Source organism: Anas acuta, chromosome W, assembly GCF_963932015.1.
Source record: "Anas acuta chromosome W, bAnaAcu1.1, whole genome shotgun sequence".
Taxonomy (NCBI): Eukaryota; Metazoa; Chordata; class Aves; order Anseriformes; family Anatidae; genus Anas; species Anas acuta.
In genome coordinates this window covers 17,075,691-17,093,895 of record NC_089016.1, presented here as the reverse complement: position 1 = coordinate 17,093,895, position 18,205 = coordinate 17,075,691, and the positions used below count along the sequence as shown (strand labels likewise).

Sequence of the window (18,205 nt, the reverse complement as noted above, 5' to 3'; positions counted from 1 at the left end):
GCAATTCCAGAATATCAGAAGTCAAGCAGGCGGGGCAGAAGGTCGGCCTGGCTGACCAGGGATCTTCTTTAAGAGCTTAGGCATAAAAAGAAAATGTACGGCTGCTGGAAGCGGGGTCAGGCAACATGGAAGGACTACAGGGATGTTGTTTGCTTTTGTAGGGAGAAAATTCCTTCATCCAAAGTCCAATTAGAGTTGAAGCTGGCCATGTCTGTGGGAGACAATAAAAAGGGCGTTTTTAAATATGTGGACAGAAAAAGGAGGAGCAGAGAAAACATAGGTCTGCTACTTGATGGGGATGGTCACCTCACAAACAAGGACATAGGCAAAGCAGAGACGTTTAATGGCTTCTTTGCCTCTGTCTTCAACACTGATGATAGACTTTGGGACCTCAGGTGCTCTGAGTTGGAGGACCGTGACGGTGGGAATGATAAACTCCCAGCCAACCCTGAAGGTTTGCGGGATTTTCTGCTCCACCTGGATCCATACAAGTCCATGGATCCAGGTGGGATTCATCCCAGGGTTCTCAGAGAGCTGCCTGACGGTGCCAGGTCCTGCACCTGGGAAGGGGCAACCCTGGTTATATATACTTGATAGCAAGTTGAAAATAAGCCAGTAGTGTGTTCTAGAAGCCCAGAGGGCCAACCATATCCTGGGGTGCATCAAGCATGGTCTTGCTAGTCAGTTGAGGGAAGTGACTCTAGATCTCATTGCGGTCTATAGCTTCCTCAGAAAGGGGAGAGGAGGGCCAGGCGCCGATCTATTATTTCTGGTCACCAGCTATAGGACCCAAGGGAATATAGTCAAGCTGGGACAGGGGAGGTTCAGGTTGGATATCAGGAAAAGGTTCTTCACCGAGAGAGTGGTCACTCACTAGAACAGGCTCCCCAGGGACGTAGTCATGGCACCAAGCCTGTCGGAGTTGCTCTCAGTTGCCTATTGGACTATGCTCTCAGTCATATGGTCTAAATTTTTTGTGTATACCTGTGTGGAGCCAGGAATTAGACTTAATGATCCTCATGGGTCCCTTCCAATTTGTGATATTCAATGGCTAAGTACTGGGTCCTGCACTTTGGTCAGAACAACCCCATGCAGAGCTACAGGCTTGGGGCAGAGTGGCTCGAAAGCTGTGCAGAGGAAAAGGATCTGGGGCGTTGGTCGATGCTCTCCTGAATATGAGCCGGCAGTGTGCCCAGGTGGCCAAGAAGGCCAACGGCATCCTGGCTTGTATCAGGAATAGGGTAGCCAGCAGGACTAGGGAGGTGATTGTCCCCCTGTACTCTGCTCTGGTGAGCACCTTTTGTACTGTGTTCTGTTTTGTGCCCCTCACTACAAGAAAGACATTGAGGCCCTGGAGAGTGTCCAGAGAAAGGCAACAAAACTGGTGAAAGGTCTAGAGAACAAGTCTTATGAGGTGTGGATGAGGGAGCTAGGGTTGTTTATCCTGGAGAAGAGGAGGCTCAGGGGAGACCTTATTGCTCTCTACAGCTACCTGAAAGGAAGTTGTGGGGAGCTGGGAGTCGGCCTCTTCTCGCAGATAACTAGCGATAGGACTAGAAGGAACGGCCTCAGGTTACGCCAGGGGATGTTCATATTGGAAGTGAGGAGAAATTTCTTCTCAGGAAGAGTAGTCAGGTACTGGAATGGGTTGCCCAGGGAGGTGGTGGAGTCACTGTCCCTGGGGGTGTTTAAGGAAAGGCTGGACTTGGTGCTTAGGGACATGGTTTAGTGGGTGATATTGGTGGTAGGGGGATGGTTGGACCACATGATCTTGGAGGTCTTTTCCAACCTTAATGATTCTATGATTCCATGATCCTATGATCTTGCCTGCACACATGCTTTTGCAGTGATAAAAGATAGCTTGATTCTAGGTCTGAAAAGAAGGAGTATACAGGTTCTCAAGAATTTCTCCCCATACCCTTTTTTTTCAAGTTGTTTTCAGTAGACTTGACCGTACTCCCTTTAGATGAACTGTGAATTTCTCACAAATGCTCTTAAAGCTTTTGAAATACCAAGAATAAAAAACAAATTTTAAAATTAGCTTAAGTAGCTGTGAAAGTAAGGAATATAGTACACAGCTTGAAAAGCTTTTAGGACATTAAAATTCAATTTTAAAGTTTTTTGCTGTCTCTGAAGAACAAGGGAGAACCCACGATGGCCATAGTTAATACCATAGAAGTTCAGACTTGATTGTTGTTATGATTTCAAAATGGTCGTTCCAGTTAATTTTAGGCAGAATTATAGAATTTTATGATTAAATGAGAAAAGCATCAATTGTGTAAAAAATAATTTTTATCATTTGACTTTTAATGTGACACAGATCATGGTATAAAGTTCCTTGATCATGAAACCTTGGCTGAACTGTTTGAATTATTTAAAAATCTAGAGTCTTAATTTTGGAAAAGCTAGCGAGTGTTATTTACTTGTGTATTTTGAGCTATATCAGTTTGAAAATCTAGGTTAGTACAGAGGACCCAATATTTGCTATGTTTAATAGCTAATGAAAAATTAAAAACCATTAATGGGTAATGATGCATGTCTTTATGAATATGAAGTGAAGAATGACAAGGTTCACGAGTAAAGTGAAAAGTTTAAGGTTAAGTGGTTAATGAGGCCCAAATGCTTAATAGTTAGAAAAAAATGACTTAAATTACTCCTGTTTTGTTCCTTTGACTTTTTTCATCCCTTCACAAATTGTAGTTCCCTTTTGGTTTTATTAGTTTTTCACCATAACACTGTACATATTGGTGTCCAGTTTAAAACTTCACCCTGCTGACTTAACAGCATGTCCTAAAATACCAATGAGCTCAAAATTTCAAGCTTCAGCCAGAGAGTTTAATTGATTTTTAAATCAATGCAAAACATTTACAGGACTCTTGTGTATAGGACAGTCTTGTCTAACTTTTGTATATCTTGTTTGCATTTTTGTAACATACACAGTATACATAATAATTGACATCTTAAATAAAAATCCAGCTTTAACCATAGTATTGAAAAAGTTACAACAGTTTGCTTTATAGATAGCTATATAAAATATTAATACTTGGATGAGATCTTCCACTCATCTCTTCAATTCTTGTCATACTTTTCTCCACCCATGTTCGGATAGGACTGAAAAAATCTTCCGTGAAGTTTAATGAATAGTTTAACTCCGAGTCCAAGTTAATTACTTGGCATTTTGACATAATGAAATGTCATTTTCTGTGGAGGCAAGAGTTGTTTCCCAATACTATTAAGTTTGGTTATAGCAATTGTACACTCTTTTCTACAATAATAATGTTGCCCTCGCTTAAACAATAGAAATAACTACTATTTTTGTTCTTGTTTGTTTTCTTTTCCTCAAGTCGAACAACTTATCCTTACACGGAAACCCAAATGTATAGTCAAAACACTGGGGGAAATTACTTTGATACTCAAGGAAGTTCTGCACAGGGAACGACAGTGGTCTCTTCTCATAGTATGGTGGGCACTGGCGGGATTCAGATGGGCATTGAAGGAGGACAGCTCATTAGCAGCTCAGGAGGGACCTATCTCATTGGAAGTTCAATGGAAAATTCTGGTCATTCAGTGACTCATACAATGCGGACATCCCCAGCTACAGTAAGTATTCCAGAACTATGTGAAAACTCTGGGGCTAGTTTCTTAGTCACTATGATGTTCTTGTTTGCTGACATGTTTCTGTAGACAGAAGTATATTATGTTGGCAGAATCTTTAATACATGGCTTTGTCTTGCAAATATTTACATTTAGTTTACCTTTGTGCTTGTGATTAATGTCAAGTGAGTGCATTGGAGATGTTTGTGTGCATAAGACTGTGGATGAGACTGAAAATTTGTAGGATTAGGGCCTGAAATAGCTTCTCTGGACACTTTTTTTCTGAAAAAGAAAAAAATATATTATTAAAACAATTTATACCTAACATAAACTTTAAATAAAATAGTTCTTCAAAGAGATGTTTGACTTCATTTGTTACGTTTTTGACTCCATATTATTGTTGGGTTTGTATCTTACTTCAAGCTATTTGATACTTTTTCAGAATACTAGGAATATATTATCTTAGTTCACTGTCATTACTTATTTAAGGTAGTTCTCAATTCTATTTCAAGATCAGAAGCTCATTGTGGAAATGTCTTAAGGGATGTAACAGAAGGCATCTTTCCAATTATGATAGTTAATACTATAAAAACCTAGCCATGAAAACAAACACGTTTCTTTCCCTTAAGGAATTCCAGGGATGTAAATGGTTTTATGCTTATTTTAGCTTTGCTGGATAGCTTTAAGGAACACTTACCAAACCTTTGATGACATTCTGACCTGATTGTAGAGATTTTTAAATAATGTGCAAGAGAACTTCTGAAACTTGCAATAATGAGATGAAAAATGTAACAAGTTGAAAAATGAAGGGACTGATAGTGAGGTATAGTACAATTAAGTAACATTTATTTTAAAATAATTTTTAGTAGGGTTGTTTTCACCAAAATTCTACTAAAATTAAATAATTTTACTTTTGGAAACCGGTGTAATCAGTAATCATTACAATTGTAATCATTTTTGTAATCATTTTGTAATTGCAGTTAGGCTTGATCTTTGTAGGTTCCTTCCAGCTCAACTATTCTATTATTGCAGTTTTTATAATCTTTACAAAAATGTGATGACATGCAGTCAGCAAACATGAGAAAATTTCAATCAATCCAGGAAAAGCAGTAGACTGATGTTTGATATCCTAGAAACATTTGAATGTTATCAAAATTCCACAGCAATTTTTGCAAATGAAATAAAATGAAATTTTGGCCAAAATAAAAAGCCATAAGTGAATTTTCCTACATTAAATATTTTGATGTTTACAAGGAATTGTATACTAATACATACTCTGAAATTCAACAGTAGTTGATAACTTTTACCTCAGACATGAGCAAAGTTTGTGCTGTGCTCATTCTAAATGTAATATGTTACACAAACAAAATTCAAATTACATATCTTTGGCTATTATACTCTTGCTTCATGTGTTTAAGAAAAGCTGATAATTAGGATGCTCTAAGTTATTTTTATTTTGATATGCCATTTTTTAAAGAATGCAGATAAAAATTAAATTTGAATTCCAAAATTGTGTTTTTACCATTAAAATAGTTTTCCTCCCATTTTTAAGGTATTATATATAGTGTTGTTTTGGTTTAGCCCAGCCGGAAGCTAAGCACCACACAGCCGTTTACTCACCCTTTCCCCCCCCGGGATGGGGGAGAGAAACAGGAAAATGAAGCCTGTGGGTTGAGATAGAGACAGTTTATTAAGACAGAAAATAAAATAAAATAAAATAAAATAAAATAAAATAAAATAAAATAAAATAAAATAAAATAAAATAAAATAAAATAAAATAAAATAAAATAATGATAATAGTACTAATACTACTAATGTGTACAAAACAAGTGATGCACAATGCAATTGCTCACCACTCGCTGACCAGTGCCCAGCCTATCCCTGAACAGCCGGCCCCCCCACCCCGGCTAGCCACCCCTATATATTGTTTAGCATGACGTCAGATGGTATGGAATACCCCTTTGGCCACTTTGGGTCAGCTGTCCTGGGTCTGTCACCTCCCAGGTCCTGTTGCACCTCTAGCCTACCTGCTGGCAGGACAGAGCGAGAAGCTGAAAAGTCCTTGGCTTAGTGTAAGCACTACTCTGCAACAATTAAAACATCAGTGTGTTATTAACATTCTTCTCATCCTAAATCCCAAACACAGCACCCTACCAGCTACTAGGAGGAAAATTAACTCTGTCCTAACTGAAATCAGGACAAGTGTATAGTATCATAAAGGAGGAATTAAAATACATTGTTGCATCTCTTGTTGATAAAATATTAACTGGGAAACTACAAAATGACATTCATTATTATGATTATAGTCTCTTGATATGTAGGGTTGAACTGGTACAATTGAGAGTCAGTTGAAGTATAAAAGGTTCAACTTAAACTATAATGTCAAACACACAGTTTTAAATTTAATAGAATGTATAAATAAACCAGGCAAACTAGAGCAACACAGTACTTCAATTTTACTTTGTATTGTATTTGAGACACGTAGAGATCATTTCACTTGTAATCTTCATCCTACCTGCACCATCATAATATTTTTCATACTTGTACAGAGAATTTAAGAGATCAAAATAATATGTAACCAGGCATGCTTGCTAATGTAATAGTCAGCAAACATATTCAAATCTTTTGAATTAATTTTGGATAATTTTCACATGGAGACACTTGAACCAAGCATGGGCTTATTATAACCTGACACTTTTGCCATATCAATATTTATTTCTGTTTCACTGTTTACAACAGAGGATTTAATTATTTTTTTTATTCACCCTCACTAAGCAAATGATTAAATTTTTGTAACTAGTAAATTAGTCATGATATTGATAAGATTTTAGGATTCCCAATAATTCTACTTTGGTTAAAGGAATGGTAACAGATTAAAGTCCATGTTATTGGGTTTTAGATAATGAAACTTAAAAATCACTTTTTTTTTTAATTATGTAATTTCTTTTTTGTACATTAAAAAAAATAAAGATAAAAAGGTCCTAGAATTAATCTTCACTTTTTCCTTTTTTTTTAATTTTTAATAATATAACAAAATTTCAAGATTTATTTGGGGCCTTAAATCCGATGGTTTTGCTTGTAATGTTCTGTTCATGTTAGTTTCTTTGAAACTTTTATTAAACGGGATTTTTGAGCCCAAACAAAGCTGTCCTTTTTAAGCTACAGCAAGAATTATTAGTATTTTTGTGCACAAAATCCTAGAAATTGTTCATTTTCAGATAATATTCTAGTAAAAGTGTTCGTTAGTACATACGAAGGAAAGTTGTTTAGTTGTTTACTATTATCTCCCTTCTTTCCATCAAATGCTTAGATGGCCTATTTAGTTCCACTAAATTACTTTCCTGCCTCTTAAGAAAAGAGTAGCACTAAAACAAGATGGTACCTAAATTAGAAAACCTTCTCTACCACATATCACTTAGACTAACAACTTTGTAAAATGACCATCTTGTTCTGGATGGGTCAAGAATAGATTGTGGTCACATTGTAGGAAAAGCAATTTGCCCCAGTTAGTTGGCTGTTTGAAACTATATTACATGTTGTATCCTAATTGAAAGATGAGTCTGGGTGGGTTACTGACAGTTGCTATCAAAGGAGGGGCAACTACAGCAAGAAGACTAATTAGAAAATTATCTGCCCTCTAAATAATAGAATTTATATCACCTTACACTTTTCACCATATGTGAATGTTTAAGGACTGTTCTGATAAAATTAGAATAATATTATCAAATTTTTCTAATGTCAAAACTTTCAAAACTTGTATATAGCTACAAAAAACAGATTATGCTTGTCAGCCAGGGAGGAGCTTCTATTCACTAGTCCTGTTTTTTCTGACAAGCATTAGGATCTGCAGTCACTAGTTATTGATCTGCATGTCATTAGTTATCACTAACCATATGTCCTCGTTTCAGCTGGGATAGAGTTAATTTTCTTCCTAGTGGCTGGTGTGGTGCTGCGTTTTGGATTCGGAATGAAAATAACATTGATAATTGATAACACACTTATGTTTTAGTTTGTTGCAGGAAGGACGGCTGAAAACATGACAGACACCAGTATGGTCAGATCATGTTCTCTGCTCTCTCTTTATTACCCAAATAGCCTGACTTTTATAGCAAACTTAACAGGGGCGGATAGTGTCTCACACAAGATTATTGGTCAAAAGCACTCAAACAACTGCAAGAAAACAACCCCCCTGTGATTAGCAGTCACGTAGATCCCGTCCTTGAAGCCAGCTGCTGGCAGCAATATTTTTTAAATTCCTCAGTCGGGTGATGTGGGAACACTGTCATGGGAACTTCTCATAGTTGTCCTGGCAGCTTGGTTTGCTCAGCTGAAACAAGTCATGGCCTCCTTGCTGTTTCAAAAATCCCTCAACATTACTGAGCAGTGCTTGCACTAAGTCAAGGACATTTCTACTTCTCATATTACCCTGTTTTTTGTTGTTGTTTTTGTTTGTTTGTTTGTATCTTTTTTTACCTCCTCTCCTTTCTTTCTTATTAAACTGTCTTTATCTCAACCCATGAGCTTTCTAACTTTAGAGAAAGAGCCCAGGAGCAGCTGGAAGTTTTAAAAAGGAGCAAGAAATGATTTACTGTCTTGAAAGTCTGCCTTCAAGTTAAGCCTATTCAATTTACATGCTAGAGAATTTAAGAAATTATTTGTTTATGGTTAAGTGCCGGCATGGGAAAAAAGTTTCTGATAGTAAAGAGATATTTAACAAGTAGGTAAAGCTCAAAGTACAATCTATCAACTTTAGATGAGGAATAGTGTACACGAAGGAAAAAAAATAATACTCTAACAGCTTGCACGAGAATATGGTGAATACTTATCACTTTATATACAGATCAGATGTCTTTTTGAAAGACCTGCTCTAGTTCAGCAAGGCTTCATGAGACTGAAGAAATAATTAATGAGGAGTTTTAGCAGTAGTGAACACTTCTTGACCTACATTATGCAAAAAAAATCCGACAAGCTGATCATAATGCTTTTTAAATCAGTAAGATCTCTGGTTTTAAAATTTATGGTACTATGGTCACAGATATATTGTCTTCAGTGGCAATATCAGTGATGTATTCCCTAGTGACTTATTCCCTCAACTACTTCTGTTGTTATGCTGTTACCTGTGGTGGTTTTACCCTGCTGGCAACTGAGATTCACCATAACCACTCTCTCATTTGCTCACCAGTTATCATCACGGGCAAAACAGACTCAGCAAAGGGATAGTAATATAATTTATTGTCTATCACTAGCAGACTAGAACAGTGAGAAACTATGAGCAAACTAAAAACACCTTCTCCCGCATCCACACTCTTCTAACCTCCTCCCCTGAGTGACACAGGGAATGGGAGTTGAGGTCAGTCCATAATGCTTTGTTTCTGCTGCTCCTTCACGGTCACTGTCTTCCCCTGCTCCAATGCAGGGTCCCTCCCACAGGATACAGTCCTTTCTGACTGATCCTACATGGGCTTCCCACAGATAGTAGCTCTTCAAGAACTGCTCCAATATGGATCACAGGGTCCATCCTTCAGGAGCAAACTGCTCCAACACGGGACCCCCATGGGTGGCAGCTCCTGTCAGCTCACCTGCTCCTGTGTGGGCTCCTCTCCACATGCTGCAGATCTGGCCCAGAGTCTCCTCTGGCAGAGGCTCCTCATAGACTGCAGCCTCCTTCAGGCCAGACCCACCTGCTCCACCGTGGGCTCCTCTCCATGGGCTGCAGCGTGGAAATCTACTCTTCCTTGGCATGCCATGGGCTGCAGGGGGACAACCTGCTCCACCATGGTCCTTTCCACAGGCCATAGGGGAACTTCTGCTCTGGTGCCTGGAGCACCTCCTTCCCTTCCTTCTTCACTGACCTTGGTGTCTGCAAGGCCATTTCTCACTCCTCTCCCAGCTACTGTTGCATGGCAATTTTTGTCCCTTTCTTAAATATGCTCTCACAGAGGCACAACCAGAGGTGTTTATTGGTCCAGCTCTGGCTAGCGGCAGGTCCTTTTTGGAGATGGCTGAAACTGGCTCTTATTTAACATGAGGCAGCTTCTGGGCTCTTCTCACAGAGGCCACCCCTGCAGCCCCCCTGCTACCAAACCCTTGCCATGTTAAGCCAATACAGGGAAGTGTTTCTTTTTAAGTAGATAGATATAGTACTTCTTAATTTATATTTTTCAAGGATTGGTTCTTTGTACAGGCCACAAAAACTTCTCTCAGTGAAGTGAGAAGGTAGTGTAGTACCTGGAACAAGCAGCAGGAGGCAGGACAGTAGTCCTATAGTACTACTGTAAAGAAGATATTTTCAAGGTGGAGTAAGATTCAGAATTATGATTCAAAATATGTATCGTGTTATAATATCATGTTAAGATGGGTGACTCTGTGGTTGCAGTATAAAGTTGATCTTAGCATAATGAAATCTTAGCCTTTAAATTTTTACAATATGGTATCCTTTTAAATTTGACCTTTTCTGTCTGATTGAATAGTTTGACCTAATAGTATTTTCCACAGAAGCAAGAAAAAAAATCAGGACTTTATTTCTGTAATAATGAAGTATATTTTCTTACATAATAATCAGATACTTGTATCCCTTTGTAAAAATGATTATTTTTCTAATATTAGACAGTTATAAGAGACTTTCTTTTTCATTGATGGTTATTACAGTAAAAGTACTATTTCGTTAGCTTATAAAAAGGAGGAAATAAATCATATATATGCACTAAAAATCTAAAATATTTTCCGGTTTATGCTGTATATAGAGTGATTTAAATTTAGTAGTATAATTTGCCATCATAAACTCTTTGAATAGTACTGTAAGAATTAAAGTAGGGTAGAGAGGGCTTTTTTTAAAAGCTGTCTACTGGTAGAATAAGAGGTTTTACATTTACAGATAGCTTTTCCATTGCTTTTAGTTTTCTGTTTTTTTGTTTTGTTTTGTGTTTTTTTTTTTTCCATTTAATATAGCTAATAACATCATTTTACTGTACATCCCATTGTCTCTATCACTTTCAGTGTCTTTGTTATTCTAGCTCTGCAGCTAAACTACTGTTAGATTGTAGTTTTATTTTTAATGCTGTCATTGTAGAATTAATCAAAAGATGTATTAATTAGGGAAAAGAATGGGAATGGGCATAGATATGTTGTCCCTACACATTTGTATTAGGAGTAACACTACTGTATAATTAGTGGTATATCATATTTTTTCTTTTAAAATAATTATTCTGAACATATCTGATTATTTTTTTCTTCTTTTTTTTTTTTTTTTTTTTTTTTAAAGGGTGGATCTTGCAGTCTGTGTAAACCTTCAGTTTTCATGTACTTTAGGAGGTGTGGATATTCAAATAATGCTCTAACAGTCTGTAGGGGTGATACCCTGTCCAACGGCTGGAAAAACATCCTAATGGCAGAAAAAATACTGAACAGCTGGGATATAACCTATGATTGCAGAGAACAGAAATTTTATTTCTAATTCACATTCCTGGGTTCAAACTGTGCACAAATCTTTCTCAAATACTTGAAGAAAGAAATGTTGAGACCTTCTTTAGGTTTTTGTTTGGGATTTTTTTTTTATTATTTTTGTTTCTGTTTGCAATGTAGCTTACTGGTAAATCCACTTCTCATTTCCTGAGCAGGGAGGAAGGTAAATTGGACTTTGAAAGTGGAATCCTGCAATACATATGCAAGAAAACTTCTTCCCTGACTTCACTGGGGAGGTCTGCCTTCATGGGAACTTCAGAATGAGGCCTTTAAGTAGAATGTATCCCTTAGCCAGGACTGTACTAGATAGTTCTATTGAATTTAAGGCATTCTATCAGATTTTTTCTGATCAGCCTTTGTTACTATCTTGTTTTGAGTCCTTTTTTTAATGACATTTATTATCAGATTGAAATGGCGATTGAGACACTGCAGAAGTCTGATGGTCTTTCTACTCACAGAAGTTCTCTTCTTAACAGCCATGTAAGTTGTCTCTTCTTTCATGTAAGCTACTCTCTTGTTTGTTCTGTATGCTTAGCCCACATCAAGATTGTCCTAATCTATTGTTACTTTTTGCTTTTAATCTTTCCATTTTAGATGCTTGTAATCTACATCTTCTGTTGCTATATTTTGTCAGGTTAAGTGTCATGACACATTAACCTGAGTGCATCTGTTTTTCAGGTTCTGTATTTTGTTAACACAGCTTAACATATTTCCTGTTATGCAGGTCCTAATGTAAATGTAGAAATAATAGTCAATTAATTTTAAAGTGGTTTGTGTTTGACATTATATTAAAATAGTTTTCTATAATTTGTGTGCCCTATATAATAACTTAGGAGCAGGTAAAGGGGGAAAGAAGCAGAACACACTTTGAATAAATAATATTCTTTAGGTTTCTTTTTTAATCCTTCCATCATTCTGAATGAGTTTAATATGAGTTTTGATGGGCTAAAAAAAGAAAACAATCTGTTAGTCTGAAATATGTTTTATTCTTCTTCCTCTTGCTTTGTTTTGGCTTTGAAAATCCTGTAGGAATTTTCCATGAGAAAGATAAAAATGTTTGCATAAAAAGATGGCTACAAATATAGTGGTAAAGTCTTTAAATATAACCTTTTAGGTAAAGGAGAGGCTCAAAGTTTAATCTTCAATTTGTTTTTAAACAGTGCTAGTCTTTTATGAAATTTCATGCAAACATAATGTTTTTTATTTAGTTGGTATAAATAAGTTTGTATTTTTAATGGTGCTAAGTTTCTATAGCTACTTCCTTTTTTCTTCTCAGCCTTACTAACATATACAAGAATCTGAAAAATATATGTTTACCTTTACTACAGAAATGCAAATATTGAGACATGAATATATGAGCGTATTAGGTAGAGACTATCATTCAAAAACAAAAATATACACTTGTTTTGATTTGTTGACACCCCTCCCCCCCATCCTTTTCTAAGAATGCGATAATCTGGAGGTGAAAAACAAAATTGTTCTGCCAAACTTTCCCATCATAGTAGAAAAAGGCAGCAGGAGTCAATGACATTTCTTGGAAGAGAAATTAATTTTCTTAGAAAATGCTAAAATTGGGTGAGGGAAATTAAATTCTGTACAATGTGAAGGACTTTTTAGATAATCTTAGAAGTTTAAAAAATAATTGTTTCAATGTTAAGACAACCTAGAAATATGCTAAGATTAATTTAATATCATAAATGGATGATAGATGTCTGGCATTTTGCAAAAAAATTGTCTTAGATATATAAAGAATTGATAAGTTTTTCTTGTATATGACAAGGAAGTCCAGAATCTTGACACTGAAAATGATAAAAATTAAAAGACAAGTTTCTCTACGTAAGAAAGCTGTATCCTCCTATTTACTCTGTCATGCACTGGTTAAAATATCTTCCTAATAATGAGATTTGCATGTGTCTCTAATGGTAGGTTTATCCTGATTCTTCTTCTTCCTTAACTGTTTTGAGGTATTTTCAAAACTACCGAAAGACAAAGAGGGATCTATTGTTGATTCCGTGAAAAAAAAGACCTCTGTATGGTTTTAGTCTTTTCTTCAACTAGCTCTTCATTTTGTTTTACATGGCTATAATTTGATATTTATTTTAAAAGTGTTTTTTATGTATTAGAGTAGAATTTTTTCATAATTAATTAGTATTACCTTTCACGCTACACATGGTATGTTAACCTGTGACAAAATCTTTAGTGCTAGAAAATATTGGTTCAAAGCTTTAGCTTTTTGTACTGTACCTCTCTTAGACTCTCTGGAGTTTTGTTGCCTAAGTTAATGCCTGTTTATTTTAATGCTTTTTTTTTTTTAAATTCTGCCTCTATTTTATTTCCTTTACTTATTTCTTTCTGCATGAGATTAGATTACAAATTAGTTAAAACAATGTTTTATAATTGCTGAAGTTGAAGTCAATTTACTCATCCTGTGTAAAATATTTCATACCATTCCAATATTATTATAAAGCAACAAGTAAGAAATCAAAGTCTGGATGTGACAATGTTAGAATTCAACAAGGGCAAATTGGTCAGGCACAATCTGGTGGCCTTCTATGATAAAGTGACTGCATCAGTCAACAAGGGAAGACTGACCTATGTCATCTACCTGGATTCTGTAAGGCCTTTGACAGGGTCCCACATGACATCCTGGTCTCCAAACTGGAGAGATGAATTTGAAGGGTGGACCATTCAGTGGATAATGAATGGGCTTGAAGGCCACACCCAGAGAGTAGCGGTCAATGGCTCTATGTCCAGGTGGAGGCTGGTGATAAGTGGTGGACCTCAGGGGTCTGTCTTGAGACCAGTGCTGTTTAATGTCTTTATCAGTGACATAGACAGTGCACCCTCAGCAAATTTGTAGATGACACCAAGCTGAGTGGTGCAGTCAATACAACAGAAGGAAGGGATGCCATCCAAAGGGACCTGGACAGGCTTGAGAAGTGGGCCCACAGGAACCTAATGAGGTGTTCAATAAGTCTAAGTGCAAGGTGCTACATCTGGGCCAGGGCAGTCCCGGACATGAGTACAGACTGGGTGAAGAACTCATTGAGAGCAGCCCTGCAGAGAAGGACTTGAGGGGTTCTGGTGGATGAAAAGCTCGACATGAGTCAGCAGAGAAGGCCAACTGCATCTTGGACTGCATCAACAGGGGAGTGGCCAGCAGGTTGAGGGAGGGGATTGTCCCCCTCTTCTCTGCCCTTGTGAGGCCCCTCTTGAAGTACTGTGTCCAAGTCTGGAACCAACCTGATCTAGTGGGTGGCATCCCTGCCCATGGTAAGGGGTTTGGAACTAGATGATCTTTGAGTCTCCTTCCAACCCAAGCCATTCTATGATCTTGAAATCCTGTAGTGATGGGGAATTTACCACATCCTTGGGGAGGCTGTTTCAGTGATAGAATTTTGTTTTTTTTCCAGTGAGAACAATCATTCTTATATCAAGATGAAACCTCTCTTGATGCAGCGTGTACCCATTGCTCCTTGTCCTCTCCATGTGGCTCTTTGTAAAGAGAGAGCCTCCATCTTCTTTGTATCTGCCCTTTAAATACTGGAAACCTGTGATTAGTTCCCCCTGAGCCTTCTCTTCTCCAGGGTTAAAAGACCCAACTCCTTCAGTCTTTCCTCATAGGGCAGGTTCTCCAACCCTTTGATCACCTTCATGGCCCTTCTTCGGACCTTCTCTAGTCTGTCAACATCTTTTTTGAATTATGGAGACCAGAAGTGGACACAGTACTTCGAGCGAGGCCTGACAAGTGCTGAGTAGAAAGGCATGATCACATCTCCATCTATGCTAGTAATGTCCCTGTGGATGCAGCCCAGGATTTACTTTTGTTGTTGCAGTGGTGAACTGCTGATTCACGTTTGGCTTGTTGTCCATCAGAACCCTTGGGTCCCTTTCAGCAAGGTTACTCTCCAGCCACACAGATCCTAGCCTGTACTGGGCTCTTTGGTTATGTCATCCCATTTGGTTATGTTTTTGCTTGTCCATTCTTCCAGCCTGTCCAGGTCTCTCTAGAAGATGGCTCTCCCTTCTGACATGTCTACCTCACCACCCAGTTTAGTGTCATCAGCAAACTTGGTGAAGGCGTTTTCAATATCATAATCCAGATCACTTATAAGATATTAAACAGTGTGGGGCCCTATATCAATCTTTGGGGGACCCCACTTGTGACAGGCTGCCAGCCTGATTAAAACACAATGATCACTACCCTCTGAGTGTGGCCTGTTAGCCGATTTCCTTCCCATCTTCCCAATTTGTCTAAGAGGAGGCTATGGGAAAACAGTATCAAACACTTTGCTGAAGTCCAAGTAAACAATATCCATTGCTCTCCTCATATCAACAGAAAGTGTTACTTTGTTGTAGAAGGGTATCAGTTTAGTCAGGCATTATTTGCCTTTGTTAAATCCATGTTGTTTTTTCCCCAGTCACCTGCTTCATTTCATTTATAACAGTTTCTAGAAGGATTCATTCCATTATTTTACCAGAGACTGAAGTAAGACTAATGTGTGTATAGTTTCCTTGGGTCTCTTTTTGGGCCCTTCTTGTCAAGGGGTGTGACACTTGCTCTCTTCCAGTCATCAGGGATATACCCTGATCTCTCTAGACAGGGGCCTTGCAACAGTCAGCTACTTCTCTTAACATCCTGGAGTGAATTCTCTCTGGATCCCTAAATTTCTGTGGGTTGAGCCCTTGCAAGAGGCTACAGATCAGCCTTTCATCTACTACTGGTGGGCCAAAACATGTGGTGGTATAGCGACTTGATCCTGTGATCTGGGGTTCAGCTACACCAGTAAAGACAGAGGTAGAGAATGTATTGAGAACCTCTGCCTTGTCAGCATTATTAGTAACTAATTTCCCTGCCCTGTTTAGCAATGGGCCTATGTCTTCCCTGTACTTCTGCTTAATGCTCATGTATCTGAAGAACCTTTTCTTGCTGTTCTTGACATCTTTAGCCAAGTTCAGTTCTAGCTGAGCCTTAACCTTCCTGACTGCCTCCTCTCTGCATGCCCTAGCAAGGTTCTTGTAATCCTCAATGGGTATTTGACAGGATTTCCATAGCCAGTATGCTTCTTTTTTACTTTTAAGCACATTCAAAAGCTCATTGTTAAGCCAGGGTGGTCTCTTGTGGTCTCTGCCTTCCTCCTTTCCCATTGTAGGGAATGGACTGTTCTTGTGCTTACTAGAGGTTGTTCTTGAATAACTCCCAGCACTTGCAAGCTCCTTTGCTCTCCATAGACGCTTCCCATGGAATCTTTCACAGATGGATTCTGAGCATATTGAATCTGGCTCTTCCAAAATCCAGGGTCCTTGTCCTATTACTGGTCTTCAGTGTGCTCAGCTAGATCTTAAACTTCACAATATTATGATCTCTGTATCTGAGACTACCATTGGCAGTTATGTTTGCAAGTAAGTCTTCTTAGTTTACGAGCAGTAAATCTAGCAATGTGCTGTTCCCTGTCAGCATGGCTGTAGCAGGAAGCAGCCTTCAGTGCACTCCAGGAACCTGATGGACAACGTGGGCACCACTGTGTTGTTTTCCCAACAAATGTCTGGGTACTTGAATCTTGCTTCTCCTGCATCTTTGCATAGAGCTCTTGTGTAGAAACCTAACCATGAGAGTGCTAGTGATCTTTTCTGTAAGAAAGTAAATATAAAGATGGGCTTTCAAAGGTCTACAGTAAAAAAATGTTGCATGTTTTATTTATTGTGCTTGGTAAATTGCCCACAAATGACTAAAACAGAACTGTACATCCAATATATTCACTGTAATCTAAATCTTAGTAGTTCTGAATTAAAGGAGAGTCAGTAGAAACATATTTCATTGTGGGGAAAAAGGACTCCTGCGAGTCTTCCTTGACTCTCCAGACGGTGAACCAACTCATGGATGGGAATCAGGGAGTCTCAGTTGGTGCGATATTGCCACCGGTGCACACTTGTGGTAGCAATTGGTACCTGTTGTTCTTCAACCTTCAGCAATCCTACAATGGAAGGGACTTCTGAAAGGCCAGGAAGGGTAGACAGCTGCCTAATCTTCTCTGTGCTCAAAGCAGCTATGCCAAAAGCCCACCGGTATCCTTTTGGATACTTGAAGTACCCTCTCTTGAGGTAGTCTATGCCAAGGATGCATGGAGCCTCTGGGCCAGTTCACAATGGGATGCTTTTGCCACTCATTCCCAGTTAGACTCACTTCAGCTTCCAGTAGTTAGTTGTTGGGATCCCCCTGTCACTCCAGAGATACAGATGAGCTCTGTCCCTTGGTAGCCCGATGGCATTAAGGTACTTTGTGCGCCAGTGTCCACTAGAGCTTTGGATTCTTGTGGTTCTGATGTGCCAGGCCATCGGATCCACACAGTCCAATAAATCTGGTTATCCCTCTCTTCTACCTGGCCAGAGGCAGGGCCCCTCTAGTCCTGATTGGAGTGTCTGCCACTTAATTCTTGCAGATGCGAAGCAGAGGTCCCTTCATCAGGGTCAAGAATTACATCAGGCCTTCTACTGCCTCTGGGGAACTGCCCAACAGAAGACAGAGCAGCATTTTTCCTAGGAGACCCCCTTTTTGCTGCTGTGTTTCCTCGCAGTTCATGTACTCCAGCTGCTAGGATTGAGGTAGGTTCACCATCCCACTTCCTCATATCTTCCCTGTGGTCACGCAGATAAGACCACAAGGTGCCACATGGTGTGTGTCCCTGGTACTCTTCCTTGAGCAGGAAAATACCGATTCTTAGTGGCTGAAATGTTACTCCATCTGGGCGAGGAGGGAGATGATTGTTCTACGAGGTGGTGGAGCCTTTGGGACAGTTTCTCCATAGCCAAGATGCAGGCCCGTAGTGGAACAGAGAGATTGTCTTCATATTTTTGAAGCTGTCAGGACAGAGCATCCACTGCTGGTCCCATCCCCTCATCCCAATTAATTGCTGCCAGCGTACTAGCATGTGATGATGGTGCACCCTGCACAAACCTATGCCACATGGATGTTGTGCACTGGACTTCATCGGGATCTGTAGGTGTCTGGGCATTGTCCAAATCACTATAAACCATCTCCAGCACAGCTAATTCCCACAGGTGCTGGAGACCTTTCTCCATGGCGGTCCAATTGCCTATTTGATATAGAATATCTTCCTTGTGGGGATACCTTTCTTTCACACCTGCCAGG

At 38.8% G+C, this 18,205-nt stretch overlaps 1 protein-coding gene across 2 annotated transcripts in view; it reads left to right on the top strand.

Annotated features, from left to right (window-relative positions):
• The window catches only part of LOC137847010 (transcription factor RFX3-like), a 236,061-nt gene that overhangs the window by 145,517 nt on the left and 72,339 nt on the right, over window positions 1-18,205 (top strand). For both annotated transcript variants that reach the window (XM_068665209.1, XM_068665210.1), the window contains exons 4-5: window positions 3,345-3,600; window positions 11,461-11,535. In XM_068665209.1, the coding sequence (XP_068521310.1) occupies window positions 3,345-3,600; window positions 11,461-11,535 (331 nt within the window). The remainder of the gene's footprint in view (window positions 1-3,344; window positions 3,601-11,460; window positions 11,536-18,205) is intronic.